The 14,118-nt window shown below is 39.4% G+C and overlaps 1 protein-coding gene across 3 annotated transcripts; it reads left to right on the forward strand.

Moving 5' to 3' along the window:
- The first annotated feature begins 1,470 nt into the window (after positions 1 to 1,470).
- On the forward strand, positions 1,471 to 12,967 carry foxn1 (forkhead box N1). Of its 3 annotated transcripts, none has more exons than XM_071496907.1 (9): positions 1,471 to 1,824; positions 6,336 to 6,474; positions 6,983 to 7,309; positions 7,575 to 7,670; positions 7,908 to 8,038; positions 8,202 to 8,298; positions 10,552 to 10,759; positions 10,903 to 11,349; positions 12,420 to 12,967. In XM_071496907.1, exons 2-9 carry the CDS (start codon positions 6,355 to 6,357, stop codon positions 12,716 to 12,718), a joined length of 1,725 nt encoding a protein of 574 aa, XP_071353008.1. In that variant the 5' UTR covers positions 1,471 to 1,824; positions 6,336 to 6,354; the 3' UTR covers positions 12,719 to 12,967. The 3 variants fall into 3 exon arrangements, 2 of the variants coding, with proteins under 2 accessions (XP_071353008.1, XP_071353010.1); XM_071496909.1 differs by having other exon boundaries at positions 1,471 to 1,819; XR_011693504.1 differs by lacking the exons at positions 1,471 to 1,824; positions 6,336 to 6,474; positions 6,983 to 7,309; ... (3 more) ...; positions 10,552 to 10,759; positions 10,903 to 11,349 and adding an exon at positions 11,532 to 11,988 and having other exon boundaries at positions 12,420 to 12,547.
- Positions 12,968 to 14,118: the final 1,151 nt, after the last annotated feature.

Genomic DNA, 14,118 nt, shown 5'->3' on the forward strand with positions numbered 1-14,118 from the left:
TGGCCACATCTTGGTCAATGATGTAACAGCAGGTATTTTCCATCAGCTGTAGCACCTGCCATGTCATGGAGGGGTCAGACAAACAAAATGCCTGAAATGTCAGTCCACAGAGAGCGGTGCACCACTCACTTGTAAATGAAGTGGATCGTTCTAAATTCAATCTATTGTAGATCCAGGGAAATGAGTCAAAAAAGCAGAGTGGATGAGTCACCATGTTGACATAACTATTGAATGACAAGATGCTGATTTGCATGTTGCAAAACATAAATACTTGCTCAGATTGCTGCGAGCCATCAACACTGACAGTTAGCTGTCACTGTCAGAATTTATTTCTTTGTTTTCAGTCTTATCATTCACCAAATATGGGTGTGACTCTCGTGGAAGGACAGACTTATAAAACAGGTCTCAGGTTTATTATTAGAGTCCTGGGTTGAAACTTTGACTAATAACTTAACACTACTGTCCAGTGATGATCAAAGCGGTATAGAGAAACACAGCTTCAGTGCTTTTAAATTATTAAGGGTCAATAACATGTTCGAGCTCTGCAAAACATGATATTGCAACTGAGAACACTTTAGCACTGGAGCAATTATTTCCCAGAAGACAATGAGACTTTCACCAAAGAGCCTTCTGGAATCTCTTCCTTCATTACACCCTCCTCAAAAACTCTTTGGCAGAAAGAGCCCTCGGCAGTAGCCTCTCTCTGCAGAGGCCTTGGACTGTAACTCAAGAGTTTATTCAATCTGTAATTAATCCTCTGTCTCTCTGTCATTCTGCCTCGCCCTCTCGCTGAGGACAGGGTTTGTTCAAGGTATAGCTACGAGCTAAGGGCGCTGATGTTTTCTGGTTCAGTGGGAGGATAGGATAGGAATCTACCTGTATTGACATACCTCTACTCCCTCTCCCTCTCTTTATTTCTCTACCTCCCTTACTCTTTGAGCCTCATACTTTCACTGTAATGGCTTCAGAAAAAAAAGGCAAGTTTAAATTTCAAGAAATCTCAAGAAAAAAATTAATTCTTTGAGACACATCACCATGGAGCATCTTAATACATTGTGAACTGTCTGATGGCTTTGAAATTAGTTTAGACCATAACAGGCCGATTGTTGAGCATGCTCATTAGTTGTGATATTACCTCATAGTGACTGCCTCTGTTTTACCAGAGTAGATAGTGCTTTGTGGTTCAGTTTGCTGTATGATCTGTAAAAATGCATGTATTCTTGCATGCTTCAAATGCTCAAATGACCCTGTCTGTTTATTTGTGCGCCTTTGTTTGAGTGGTTTGCGCAACAGTTAAGTGGAACTATATCATATTTAAGACAGCATTAGTCATGGGCGAGCTCAGAAACCAGGGCACGGAGCCCGCTCGTACTTTGCCACTGGCTGTGATCAGTAGTGTATCTTATGTCCGATTCACACAAGTAACCATTCAGTCAGGCAAAGAAAGACTGATGGAAGGAGGAAGAGAGCGCTGCCAGCTGCCAATGACTACACCAGTAGATCTTTTGGAACCTGTTGCAGCAGGTTTTTCTTTCTGTATATCTTATTGCTGGGCTAGCCTGGACAAGTGCCAGAAACACACACACACACGCACTCACACAGAATGAGGATAATATTCTGAGCTGCCAAAATCTGAAACCAGCCCATCAACCACTTCCGTACATATTTAGACAGTCAATCTAATCGAAGTGCCTCACTGTCAGGGCGAAGGGGCTGGAGGTGCAAGGAAAGGATGTGGACCGAGGTTACAGGTCTGAGTGAGATTATCTGACTGAAACTACTGAAGCCACACAGGAGGGAGGGCAGTTCTGAGTCAAAGGTTAGGTGAGTCCATGTGAAACAGTTTGGCTGTTTTCACTCTGATATACACTTATTTCACCTCCTGTTTACACAGTAACTAAGAGACACATTGCAGCACTGTACTACTCTGTACTGAGGCTGTTGGCACTGCTATAGGTGTTGACAGCTGGTTAGTCTCTATGATCTTTGAATGGCAGCCTTCTCATGTCATTGTCAGTAAGTAATCTTGACAGTTATGCTTAAGGTGACCAGATACACCTGCTCTTGTCTTCTGATAAACATAGACATAGCAACTTCATAAACATGTGAGTAAAGCTGAGCTCGTGGTGAGAAACATGTAGATAATGTGTTGATAGCTGCACTGTGATCTTGACATTTTTCACTGATGAGACGTGAACAGCTCCACACTTAATAGAAATCAGTATTATTAGTTGATTATACAAAAATTAAGTTGTTATGACTATTTTTCTTTGATATTTAAAATTAAGTGCCGTGTGCTTAGTTACAATAACTTCACTGTAAATAATTTTAGCTGGTTCAATTTAAAAGTAAATTCCCCGTCTGCCTTAGAAACGTGCGGTATCTAAACTTAGGTTTATAAGTTCAAAATCACTTTCAGTTCCAGACACTTCTGACGTGCACCACGACTAAATTTCATGTTTTCATGACACAGCAACTTTTCATCAGACTACAACACAGAGTGGTCTCTGGAGAGCTTTTAATCTATATGCTGATGATGTTTCTTTAGAAACTTAATTTTCATTCACAAGTTCATCTATTAAGATCTGAAACTAGAAATTTTAAGTTGAAGTTATTTTTTTGTTTTCCATTGTCCCAACATTTTCTTACCATTACACAGTACCTTGACCTATGTAAATGAAGTTCAGGAAACAGGATGTCTATTAAGGCAATTAACCTCACTGCAAACATACCACATGCTTTCAAACATCGTGAAATACATCTACACCAGTCAACAATCATAAAACACTATGAATGGGACTGAGTACATCAACTCTATTTTAGTACATAGGGATAGCTCAACATTAGCCAAGCACAACACCTTGGGACATCAATTCCCTTCAAGACTATGGTTCCCTTCAGCCTCACTGGTTACACTCAGGTAGACCAGTCACTATTGATGGCTCCCTCAAACTCTTTTCTTACCTTGTGGAACATACTGAAAGACTGGTTAGAGTGTTAATAGATAGGTAAACAAGTTATATACAATATGTGAGACAAAATAAAAGTTGTAATTTCACAAAATATAACTCATGCTCACTATAGTAACTTAAGAAGTACATTGAGACACACTATGGGAGATGCACCCTGAAACAATTCCTTTAACCAAACACATTACATATGTTATTTGCTTTTGCAGCTTCAGAGTTGCTACAAGATATTCCATCAATTTTAGACGATGTAGCCCAACATCTACAGAAATGTCATAAACGTCATAAACGTCCTGTATATAAGACATAGTTTGACAGTGAAATGACACTTAACTTTTAGTGTGCTTATAAAATGCTTGCTGCATCAGTGCACTGTCTGTATTTAATTCTTCTGTGCATGTTAATTGATAGGGAAGTAATCATTTAATATTAAGTTGCCAAGTTCATTCATTAAGTTACTGCAGCTGGAATTTCATTTATCAATGAATAAAGAACCACTTTTTATATTGTGTGACCACAACTCCTTAGAATTGTGCCTGGAGTTGAAAAAGTTGAAATTGTTCTCTTTGAATTTTTATCCTGCTACAATGCATTTAATTAAGTATGGTCCCCTGAATGACTCATCAGAGTGTACATTTAAAAAAAACACACCATTTTGGATAAATATATTTCCTTTAAGATTAACAATGTATATGTTCATGTTCTTTAATTTGAAAAATGAAATTATGAACATCCTGAATCTGTTAAAGGGCTTTTCATGGAACAACAAAATAATAAAATGATGAAATTGTTCACTGTCCTTGGTTGACAATATAGATCTTATCCAATAGTGAAGAAGATTTATGGGAGCACAACAAAAATATTCTAGAAGAAATGAAAAATTTTCATTCACCATCATCCAATCAGTGAGGGCGATCAGATTTTGTGTCAGTGAAACAAGATTTACATGTTAAACCTTGTTAGTGCAATTGTCAGATTTTTATCACAGATGATAAGAAATATCCTTCAAGCACAAGATGTTATTTTCTCAAATGTACCAACCAGCAGTTTGTTTTAAATCATTTGATCTAAACAATGTGAATAATCCTGCTGGGCGTGGTTGTCATAGTAGTTTATTTGACTTTTTATACTTCTTACTAAGGCAAATCAAAACACATTATTATTTATTCATAGTGCTTCAAATCCCACATGTCCCGCAGATTACTGGCATGAGTATTGTGACCTAAATGTACACTGTCTTGTCTATAGCTTGTTGGCTTTCACTCGTGACGTTTACCTATTGGCTTTCACTTAAGGCTTGTCTGTCACTGCCTCTGGTTCTGCCTGTTTTGCAAATTAGGATCTTATCACGTTGCTGCACAAAGGGAGGATACGAACAGCCGCATGTGACATTTGAAGGGAGGGGCCCTTTACGCAATGACACATCCAGATAAAGTTTATAATGGGGAATCTGGTCAGCATCATTTAAATCAAAATACACTAACCTTCATAATGTACAGAAAATACTTTTGTAGAGTTTGTCTGACATGAACAGGGCCTTTTTTTTCCCATGGAGTTTCTAGTTTGCATCTTACCCTTTCAATGGCATTCAAAATTTTACTTAGGTAAGATTAAAAAAAGTGTAAACGGCAAAATTAACGTAGGTAAAAGTATTCACTGGGGGGCAGAACCTCCCCTGTCAGTGTTACAATATTATATGATTTTATTAATAATTACTGATACAAGATAAAACCAGGCTTTGGCCGTCTAAGATCATCCAAAGTTACAGCCTTTTTAGAACAAAATTCCCTCTTTTGGTTTAGACTGAATAGATTACAGCATAACAAAAACCGTACTAGACATAATTTGCAAAAAATAATTATGTATACAACCAACATGAATGTTAAAGATACAGAAAGTGTGATTTTCTTTATTGAACTTGCTCATAATTGATAGTCAGTATTTATCACAGAGCTATGCATCCAAATTTCCAAAAAATAAATACCTGTCAACTTTAGCCACTGAACAAAATTTAATGCAGTTCTGAAGTGACGGTTCCAAAATCCTGAAAGACATGATTTCTAATCATGTGAACCAAAAAATAATAATAAAAAAATTGTCTTCTGCATGACATGATAAAAAAGATTTAAAAAAAAAAAACGCAATCAAAAATAGTAGCATGTTATTTTGTATTAGAATACAGGAAAGAAATATTAGTTTATTCCAATATAAATAACTTTATTTTTGGTTCATGTTTTCAAAATTGAGCAAGGACATATGTCATCCAGACATAGATTAGGATAAAGGGGACTCTGGAAATACCTCAAAAACAGTGATAAGCGTTGTCAAAAGACTGCTTTTACATTCAAGTTAGAGACACACACACACACACACACACACACACACACACACACACAAACACACACACACACAACACAGACTTATCTCCACTGCTGAAGTTTCTACTTTTCTTACTGTAAGTGCATCTGTTCTGGCTGGTGGCAGCGTGTCTGTCAAGCAGATGAGAGGATTGTTGCCACAGTGGTGAGAAGGCAATCTCTCAACTTTCACCTTGACACTTTAGCCTCCTTTGATCCGAACAGAAAGAGCTACGATTGCTACTTCCCTCTCGCTCTCACTCACTCAAACACACACATTACAGGAGAGGTCGATCCCACTTTGTCAGCATTATTTGGCTTTATGTGACCTAACAGCCATGGTTTGTTGGCAGTTTTAATGAGCTTGGTTTATGTCAGGGTTGATGTTACCATTACTGGAACATAGGCCACGTGTCTCTCACCTCCGCTGGGATCAGATAGCAGTTCTTCCCCTGACCCATGAACATCCACTAATGTCAAAGCTTGGAGTGTAATATACTGATACTGAAAATGAACTTAACTGTTCCGATGTCTGAATTGATACTGTCAGAGATTTACAGAAGGAAATTGGAAATGGGGAAAACACAAATTGTCATGTTTACATTTTTTTTGTGAATTAAATAATCAAGGTAGAGAGCACTGGAGGTACTGGTAGGTGGATCACCTTTGCTAGCTGTTTCCTCCTGTTCCCAGTCTGTCCCCTAAGTAAAAAAATGTAGCTTCGTATCTATCATACAGGTACCAATATATCATCTAACTCTTTGCATGAAAGTAAAAAAGCAAATTTCCCAAAACATCAAATCATTTCTTAAACAGCTTTGCATGGCCTTTGATTTAAATTGATGCTCACAATATTTCTAATAACATATCATCTAAAGCAAATTATGGGCCAATCAGTGACAAGATGCATCATCAGCCTGAAAATGCCATGTCATCAACATGACTAGGAAATGCCACTCAGAAAAGATGAAAAATAAACGAAACTGAGCCTGTTTTCATCTCTTTGCAGGAGCAGATCCTCGTGCAGAATGTCAGACTCCTCAACATTTTCCCCCAGCAGCAGCAAGTCTCAAACATCACCCCCTCAGGCCAACCTACACACCTGTGAGCCCTGTGAGACCTCCTGTCAGCAGATGGCAGAATCACAGGTACTGAGCTGCCTCCGGCTTTTCTGTTTAAAAGTCCAGGGTGTATAATTTCGGGGGATCTATTGACAGAAATAGAATATAAGAATCACAATTATGTTTTCACTAGTGTATAATCACTTGAAACTAAGAATTGTTTTTGTCTTTGTTAGCTTAGAATGAGCCCTATATGTTGAAGCAATAGTTTGACATTTTGGGAAATATCTGCTTTCTTGCAGAGAGTTAGAGGAGAAGAATGATACCACATACAATGAGCAGGTGGTTAGCTTAGCTTAGCATAAGGCCTGGAAACAGTTTTCCTTGTTCTGTCCAAATGTAACAAAATTTGCCTGTAAAGCTAACTAACATGTAAAAATGACATTTTGTGGACAGGAGGAGCTTTGCCTGTGATGGCCTCCCAGAAAACATCTTGGCATCATCTTAGCTCTGATGGGTTAGTGTAGATTTTAAATTAATCTCATGATCTAAGAAGTAATGATTTGTATCCACTGTGATAATGATCATATCACAGGCTAAAGAAGACGGGGATGTCTGCTTCACCCAGCACGAGACCAACACCTTCAGCCTGAGGACTGCAGCTGTGAACAGGAGGCATGGCACAGATGAGACCACCAGTCCGGGGTCAGGATCGGCACCAGGACGAGGCTCTGCTGACTCTGACCATTTTCACCTGTACCGCCGACAGTTCAGCGATGGAGCAGTAACTGCTGCAGGGTGTCTCCAGCAGTGCTCCTCTTCCTTCGGCTGTCTGCAGGAGGGATTCAGCCCGGACACTCGTTCATACAGCTCTAGCAGCGAGGCACCACCACCTTGGGACCAATACAACGGCAGCGTTCAGGTTTCTACTTGTATAAGGCACTCATTTTATCCTCACCTGTTATTTCAGTTAATGCTTAATTCACTCTAAAACAACAAGATGATACCAGGGAGATAACTTAACAAGTCTTCACAGGAAAGAAACACTGTGCATAAACGGAGTGGGTGACCAGAAATGTGTTAAAGATGCACTACACTTTGTTCCTCACGTGGTAGGACTGCTACATAGACACACACACACGCCTACACTTACAGAACAGTGTCCTTTTATTTTCTCATACTTGCAGAGTTTGTACCCAGAGCTACCAGCGGTACCAGGGGAGCCCTCCCGCTTCTTGTCTCAAAGCTATCCATCCTACTGCTCATCCAGCCCTCTGCAACAGGTGAGTGAGTGACACACAGGAGGGTGCTGCAGAAAATCGGATGCATGTAATGTTTAATAAAAACTTCAGGGACAGATATTTGGGTTTACCTTTGTGATGTGAGGGTATCACAATACTCTGTGCTAACCACGATAACGTTTGCTAGTTTGCGTCAAGAGCAGTGGACCTGGCAGAAAAGGATGGTTGTGATTATAAACTACTGGATGACCACACTTTCTAAATCTGTGTTCTCTACAGGTTTCATCTAGACTGTACCCTAATAATGACCAGTCCAACAGCTCAAAATATTCTCTCCAAAGTCTCTCCACTCCATCACACCAGGAGAACACCACGCAGCCCCTCTTCCCCAAGCCCATTTACTCATACAGGTAATACTGCATCACACGTCACCATATTTTTGTCTACTTTTAGTCATATTAGTAGCAACAATGTGTAGAATTTTTATGTGATCATCAAGTTCTGATGGCATCAAGTTTTTCCTGTGAATATTGGTATGGTGCTATTGTAAAAATGTCTCCTTCATCACTGCAGCATCTTGATCTTCATGGCTCTGAAGAGCAGTAAAACAGGGAGTCTGCCAGTCAGTGAGATCTACAGCTTCATGACTGAACACTTCCCATATTTCAAGGTACCACAAAACATGTTTTCTTTATCACACAAACTGAATTTAACTAAATGAAAGAACCTCAGGCTCATCAAAAGCACAAGCAGAAATTTAAAAAAAAGGTTTTACATTCGTATAGTCAAAATCTGTACAGTACTACAAGTATACCAATGGATCTTGTTAGCATGGTGAGTCACTAGAAAGGACTTTTGCAAACAGATTTCCTCTGTCGTTGCACCTCCCACAAAACTTTTGATCTCTAAAGGATTCTTCAGCTGGAGCGGCTGTGGCTCAGGAGGTAGAGTGTGTTGTCTATTAATCTAAAGGTTGGTTTGATTCCAAGCTCCTCCAGTCTGTATATATAAGTGTCCTTGGGAAAGATATTGAACTCCAAATTGCCCCTGATGTATCATCAGTGTGTGTGTGTGTGTGTGTGTGTGTGTGTGTGGCTTTGGTGGAAAAGCACTAAATGTGTAGGAAAAAAGTGTTGTTTGAATGTGTGTTTGAATGGGTGAATGTGGCTAAGTGCAGTCCATTTAGCATAGCATTGTCACTGTGCTCCTGTGCTACTAAAGATGTAAAATTTCTTTAGTCCCTATGTAGCTGTTCCCTGGTATTGATTTAACTGTTAGCAGACACCCTCCCATTTTTGTGTACAATCCTAAAAATGAAATAAATAGAATAGAAAGGTTGCTGTTCTTTAGCCATTTTCCTTACTATCATGATCCTGGTGTCCTCTGAAAGGTAACTCCTTAAATCTTATGACCAAAAATTCAGAATGAGTATAAGAGGCAGAGGTGCAAACATGGTAGAAAAGTTTTTTATTGCCCATATTGCCCAAAGGAGCCATGTCTTTACAGAGTGGTCATGATGGTCAGTCCCCAGACTCATGAGGACAACATTCCCACTGTGTGTGTTTGTGTGTTTATGTGTTTGTGTGTGTGTGTGTGTGTGTGTGTGTGTGTGCGCGCAGTTTCTCTAGTTTACTCTGTAATCTGTCCTCTGTAGCTGAAGGGCTATTGTAAGTAAAAGATTTTCTCAAACCACATCTGTGTTATAGCTGACATTAATTATTCCCACAATATCCCTGTAATGATTAATGACACTCTTCAAACAGCAGTGTGCTACACCTGCAGCTGGGTGGCTCTGGACCAGCTGGACAGGAGCCTATTAAGGCACGAAGGCTGGCACTGAGAGTCAAATGAAGGGATGTTTTGTATCTGTTAAATATCACCAGTTTGTGTGTGTGTGTGTGTGTCTTGCAGCTTATGGGGCTGCTGCAGGGACTGTTGAACCATTCAGAAAATCCAATCTGATAATTAAAACCAGAGAGTAACCATATAAACAGAGATACAAACATTCCACTTTGTTGAGATAGTAGAGTAAAACATGTTCATATAACATGTTATATAAAGTCACACCCCTGTGATTTAATATTGATGAAGAATGCAGCTGCAGGGTTGGACCTCTGTTTGAACTCTTAGTCATCACAAATACTCTAGATTTTCTAAAGGATTCCAGATATCTACACATCAAATAGATTCACCTATGGGAACAGCTCAAAGACTTGACATTTATATTCAAGAATGCACTTTATAGATGGCTGCTTTCCAAACAGCTGCCTGTCACATTAAACACAGGCCGCAGGGCCAGAACATACATGAGCCAGATAAGAAAGTGATCCTCCAAGGACAGTCAGGTGTATTTTGCAAAAGCTATTTTGCTAACATCGTCAAGTATCTTTGAGTTCAATTCAATTCAGTGGACACTTGCTACACGTTCATGTATTCATTCATGTTCCCTCCAGAGAGGACCTGGTGTCCTGGTTTCTGTAGAAAAGATTTCAGTGAGTTTGTTATCACATTCTCAACATTTGAAGAAGAGTGTGATGCATGGACACTGAGACACAGTCACGTAGCAATAAATCAACAACCATTTCTGTTCCAAACATTTACTGGTTCCAGCTTCGCAGATGTGAAGTTTGATGCTTTTGTTTGTCTTGTGTGGTTGAATGTCATATATGATTCAGTGTTTTGAGATTCTTAACCGTTGGTCAAACTATGTGAAGACATAATTGGAAGACATTTTTTACTTTTTCCTGACATTTTATATAGAAAATGATTTGAGATGTCCTGGTTGCCCAGTGGGTTGTGCTCCTTACTGTTTTACCTATATTACAATTAATTATCACGACACAGCATTACAAAGCTTTAGAGCTGCTTCTTTAACCCTTGTCTTCCTCCTCTTCTGCATTAAGCCTACCCTCTTTGGTTTCAGACAGCTCCTGATGGGTGGAAAAACTCAGTGCGCCACAACCTCTCCCTGAACAAGTGCTTTGAGAAGGTGGAGAACAAAAATGGAAACTCATCCCGTAAAGGCTGTCTGTGGGCTCTCAATCCCGCCAAGGTGGAGAAGATGCAGGAGGAGCTGCACAAGTGGCGTCGCAAAGACCCCATCACTGTTCGCAGGAGCATGGCGAGGCCAGGTGGGTCAGTTAATCCCATTGAAAGACACCATAACTAAAGAACAGGAAAATAAGGTTTTACTATGAATTTGCTGATCTTTACAAATCTGGATGGTAATTTTAGTATTTGATTCAATTATTATTTGATACACACTCTTCTACAGAAGACCTTGATCGTTTGCTGGGGCAGAGACCGGACAAGCTCAGGTCTTTGCCACCTTACACCAGCCCAGCCCACTTATCCAGAGTGGCCCCCGTCTACAGCACCACCTCATCATCTTGCAGCCCACCCCAGCTTCGACCCTGCCAACCTGTTCGGCGCCCACAGTATGCAATTCAGCCTCAGCAACCCTGCTACCTTCCCCCTGCTGCAGCTCACCCCAGCAACTCATTTACCCTGTCCTCATCCTGTGGACAGCAGCACGCAGCTGGCTTCCCATCAGGAGGCCTGAACTCCCCCGTGGCTGGGAAGATGCCACCAGTTTATAATTCTGCCCTGCAGGCTGAGTACAGTTTTGGCCCCAGGAGCATGCAGGATTTGCTGTTGGAAGGAGATGCCAGTTATGACATTGACACGCTGAACCCCACTCTGACTGACCTGCAGCTGCAAGGTACGACAGTGCCAGAGAAAACCAAGCATCCACATTAGCTTTAGAAATCCAGGTCTCCTCTGACTCTTATTCACTTTCACTTTCCTGCTTCCACTGAAATCTCTGCAAATAATACATTTAAGAACAACACTGATTTTTGGTTTTGTTTTTTAATTATGATAAAATTAAACTCAAATATGTATTCCAAAAGTTTAATCTTCATGCTGATTTTCCTGAAAAAATGAATACCTGTTGATCTTTGACAAAAGCTCTCTTCTAACCATCTGGATGAAAAAAAAAAAATCTGTTTGCTGCACAAAAAATTGGATTTGTAACTTGCTTCTTATCTTTTTCTTGTAGTGTTGTGTCACATCCCATCTAGTGTTTCTGCCAGTTCTGAGTGCATTGTCACTGCCTCTCATGTAATTTCACATGCAGCCACTCCCCTCTGCCCAGTTTCCCACCACACAGCTGTTTATCCATTTACCTAATCATCCACTCGCCAGTTGGCAGTCTGTCTTCTTGCTCCTTGACAAGCTCTTGAGACCTTAGTTTGCATATCTTCCTGATTCCTGTTGCTGCCTGTTTGACTGTGATTCTGCCTGCCAGCCCTTTGTACTGTTGCCTGTCTGGTTGGTTTGCCTTGTTCTGCACGCTCCAGTAAATACTCTTTACCTGCAACCATTGACTCTGTTGCAGTGTTTCTTGGAACATGATATGTAGTGTCTAATCTATGGAGCTGGAAATGATATTTGGTTTTTTTTTAGTTTTCTTTGTAAATAAGTAAGTGTTATTTTGTATGAAAATATAGGATATTGGAAAGAGGCGTCTATGAATAGCAATGTAACATATGATAAAATTATTTATGTTAGACTATTTGATCAAGGAGGTCATCCTTGGTCCTGTTTTAAGATAAAAAAAATCTTTGCATGTAGAAATTTGGAATGTAAAGCAAATTTATTTGACATCTTTCTACAGTGAAATAATTTGGTAGTTAATTTTTATATGACCTCAGCATTATACTGTTTACTGTTGAACGGGCATTGGCGGTACTCTCCAAAACTCACCTGGAGTTTCCCCTCTGGTTTTAGGTAACATGTGGGAGGAGTTAAGGAAGGACAGCCTGGTGTTGGATCCACAAGTTGCCACAGCAGCTACCAGCCCTGCCCTGCAGTATCCCCATGTCCAGACCAGCTGCTTGCAGGTCACACCTCCTGTCAGTCAGACGTCAGAGGAGACTGCTGTAGGTCGATTTAAAGCGGACACAGGCAGTGGACGACACTTAGAGCAGCACGGCTGTTTGAATGGACTGCATCCTGTGGTTTATTCAGGGGTGGAGAGCATGGCTGGATATCTGACTTCCTGTACTGCAACCGTCTCTTTAATGTAATGACCTGATGGCTCATCACCCTCCCTGACCCTTGACCCTTAACCTAAGTGGGAAATAATGTAACAAGCACCTTGATGCCAGAGTATTAGCTTGGTGGTTATTTAATCCACCAGATCCCCTGTTTACCACTGTGTGACAGACTCTGTGGTGGAACCAGTTACAAACATTTTCACTGTTTGCATCCACTGTCACAAATGACGATGAAATATAATATAACTCTTTTTCAATATACATTTCTTTCCCCCTAATTTTTTATTTGCAAGAGCTCCTGATTTATATCATGGTGAATTTGCAAATAACATACTTTAAAATTGTAATTAAATTCCTTATTGAAAATGTTACTGACTACTGTGTTATTGTTAAATTTATTTGTGAATGTAGCTATTTATTTACCTTTTATAAACTGTATTCTCACATTGATTTATAAATTTCACCTTACTGTGGTAGTAATTCATAGGTTTTTAAGTCTTTTAAAAAATATTTGGTTGTTTGTAACTTAATTTCCCTATACAGTTATATTTGAATTAGTTAATTGTCCAAGACTTTATTGATGCTTTGATATATTTTACATTTCTGCCATTTATTTTTAAAATAAATTCCTTTATTCAGTAATATCAGATCAGATTTAATCAGTTATATCAGATAACGAATGCTGTATTTGTTATCTATTTCCACACACACAGTTTGTTTGTTTATACTGACGTCCAATAATGATGCTGTAGGTGGTGTCATGGCAACAGTGCAGTAACACTGTTGTCACAGAAGATGGCAGCAAACACCTTGTGCCCTGCAGTTCTTCTGATGCAACATCTTTCAACTTTTGACAATCACACGAAGTTTCCTACATTAAGTAGCCTGATAAACTTGAGGAAAACCTCAGAATTTTGACCACAGCAGACTTTATTTTCAACTTACAGTTTCAACAACCACTGTTTATGTACCAGTATGGTCATAAACTGATTAAAAAGTTTTGTTTTTAAGTAGAAATGAACATTTTTAACTTCTCTTAAACTCAAATCTGTGTTTTGCTCATTGTTTCCTCCGTTGGACGTTTGACTTTCACTTCAAAATGATGTGTGTGCAGAGTTTGATGCTGCTGAAATGGAAAGTTTCTCTGTGCTCACCTTAAACAATGGTTTGAGATTTTTTTTTGAAGTAGGAGACATCTTGCATTGCATAGCTTAACTTTAAAAGTTACAATCTTTTATCTGAGGAATATTATGTGTAGTTTTCTTAAATTTCAAGTGCATACAACATAACTGGTGCGACTAACATGTCAAAAAGATCTAATCTAATATCTACCTGTTAGTTAGCCCATTAAATAATGAGCGCAAACACAGCTCTTAAGTTCTGCTAATACAGCTCATGAGTGGTAATCTTATATGAGCTGTTATGATTCA

The sequence above is a fragment of the Trachinotus anak genome, unplaced genomic scaffold, assembly GCF_046630095.1.
Source record: "Trachinotus anak isolate AG129_WGS33_773 ecotype Australia unplaced genomic scaffold, CSIRO_AGI_Tana_v1 ptg000014l, whole genome shotgun sequence".
NCBI classification, from domain to species: Eukaryota; Metazoa; Chordata; class Actinopteri; order Carangiformes; family Carangidae; genus Trachinotus; species Trachinotus anak.

Coding starts and splice junctions, on each gene's coding strand:
- foxn1 (XM_071496907.1), top strand. CDS start 6,355: ATGTCAGACTCCTCAACATTTTCCCCCAGCAGCAGCAAGTCTCAAACA. Junction 10,760..10,902: donor CAGGAGCATGGCGAGGCCAG/GTGGGTCAGTTA, acceptor ACTCTTCTACAG/AAGACCTTGATCGTTTGCTG. Junction 11,350..12,419: donor GACTGACCTGCAGCTGCAAG/GTACGACAGTGC, acceptor CTCTGGTTTTAG/GTAACATGTGGGAGGAGTTA.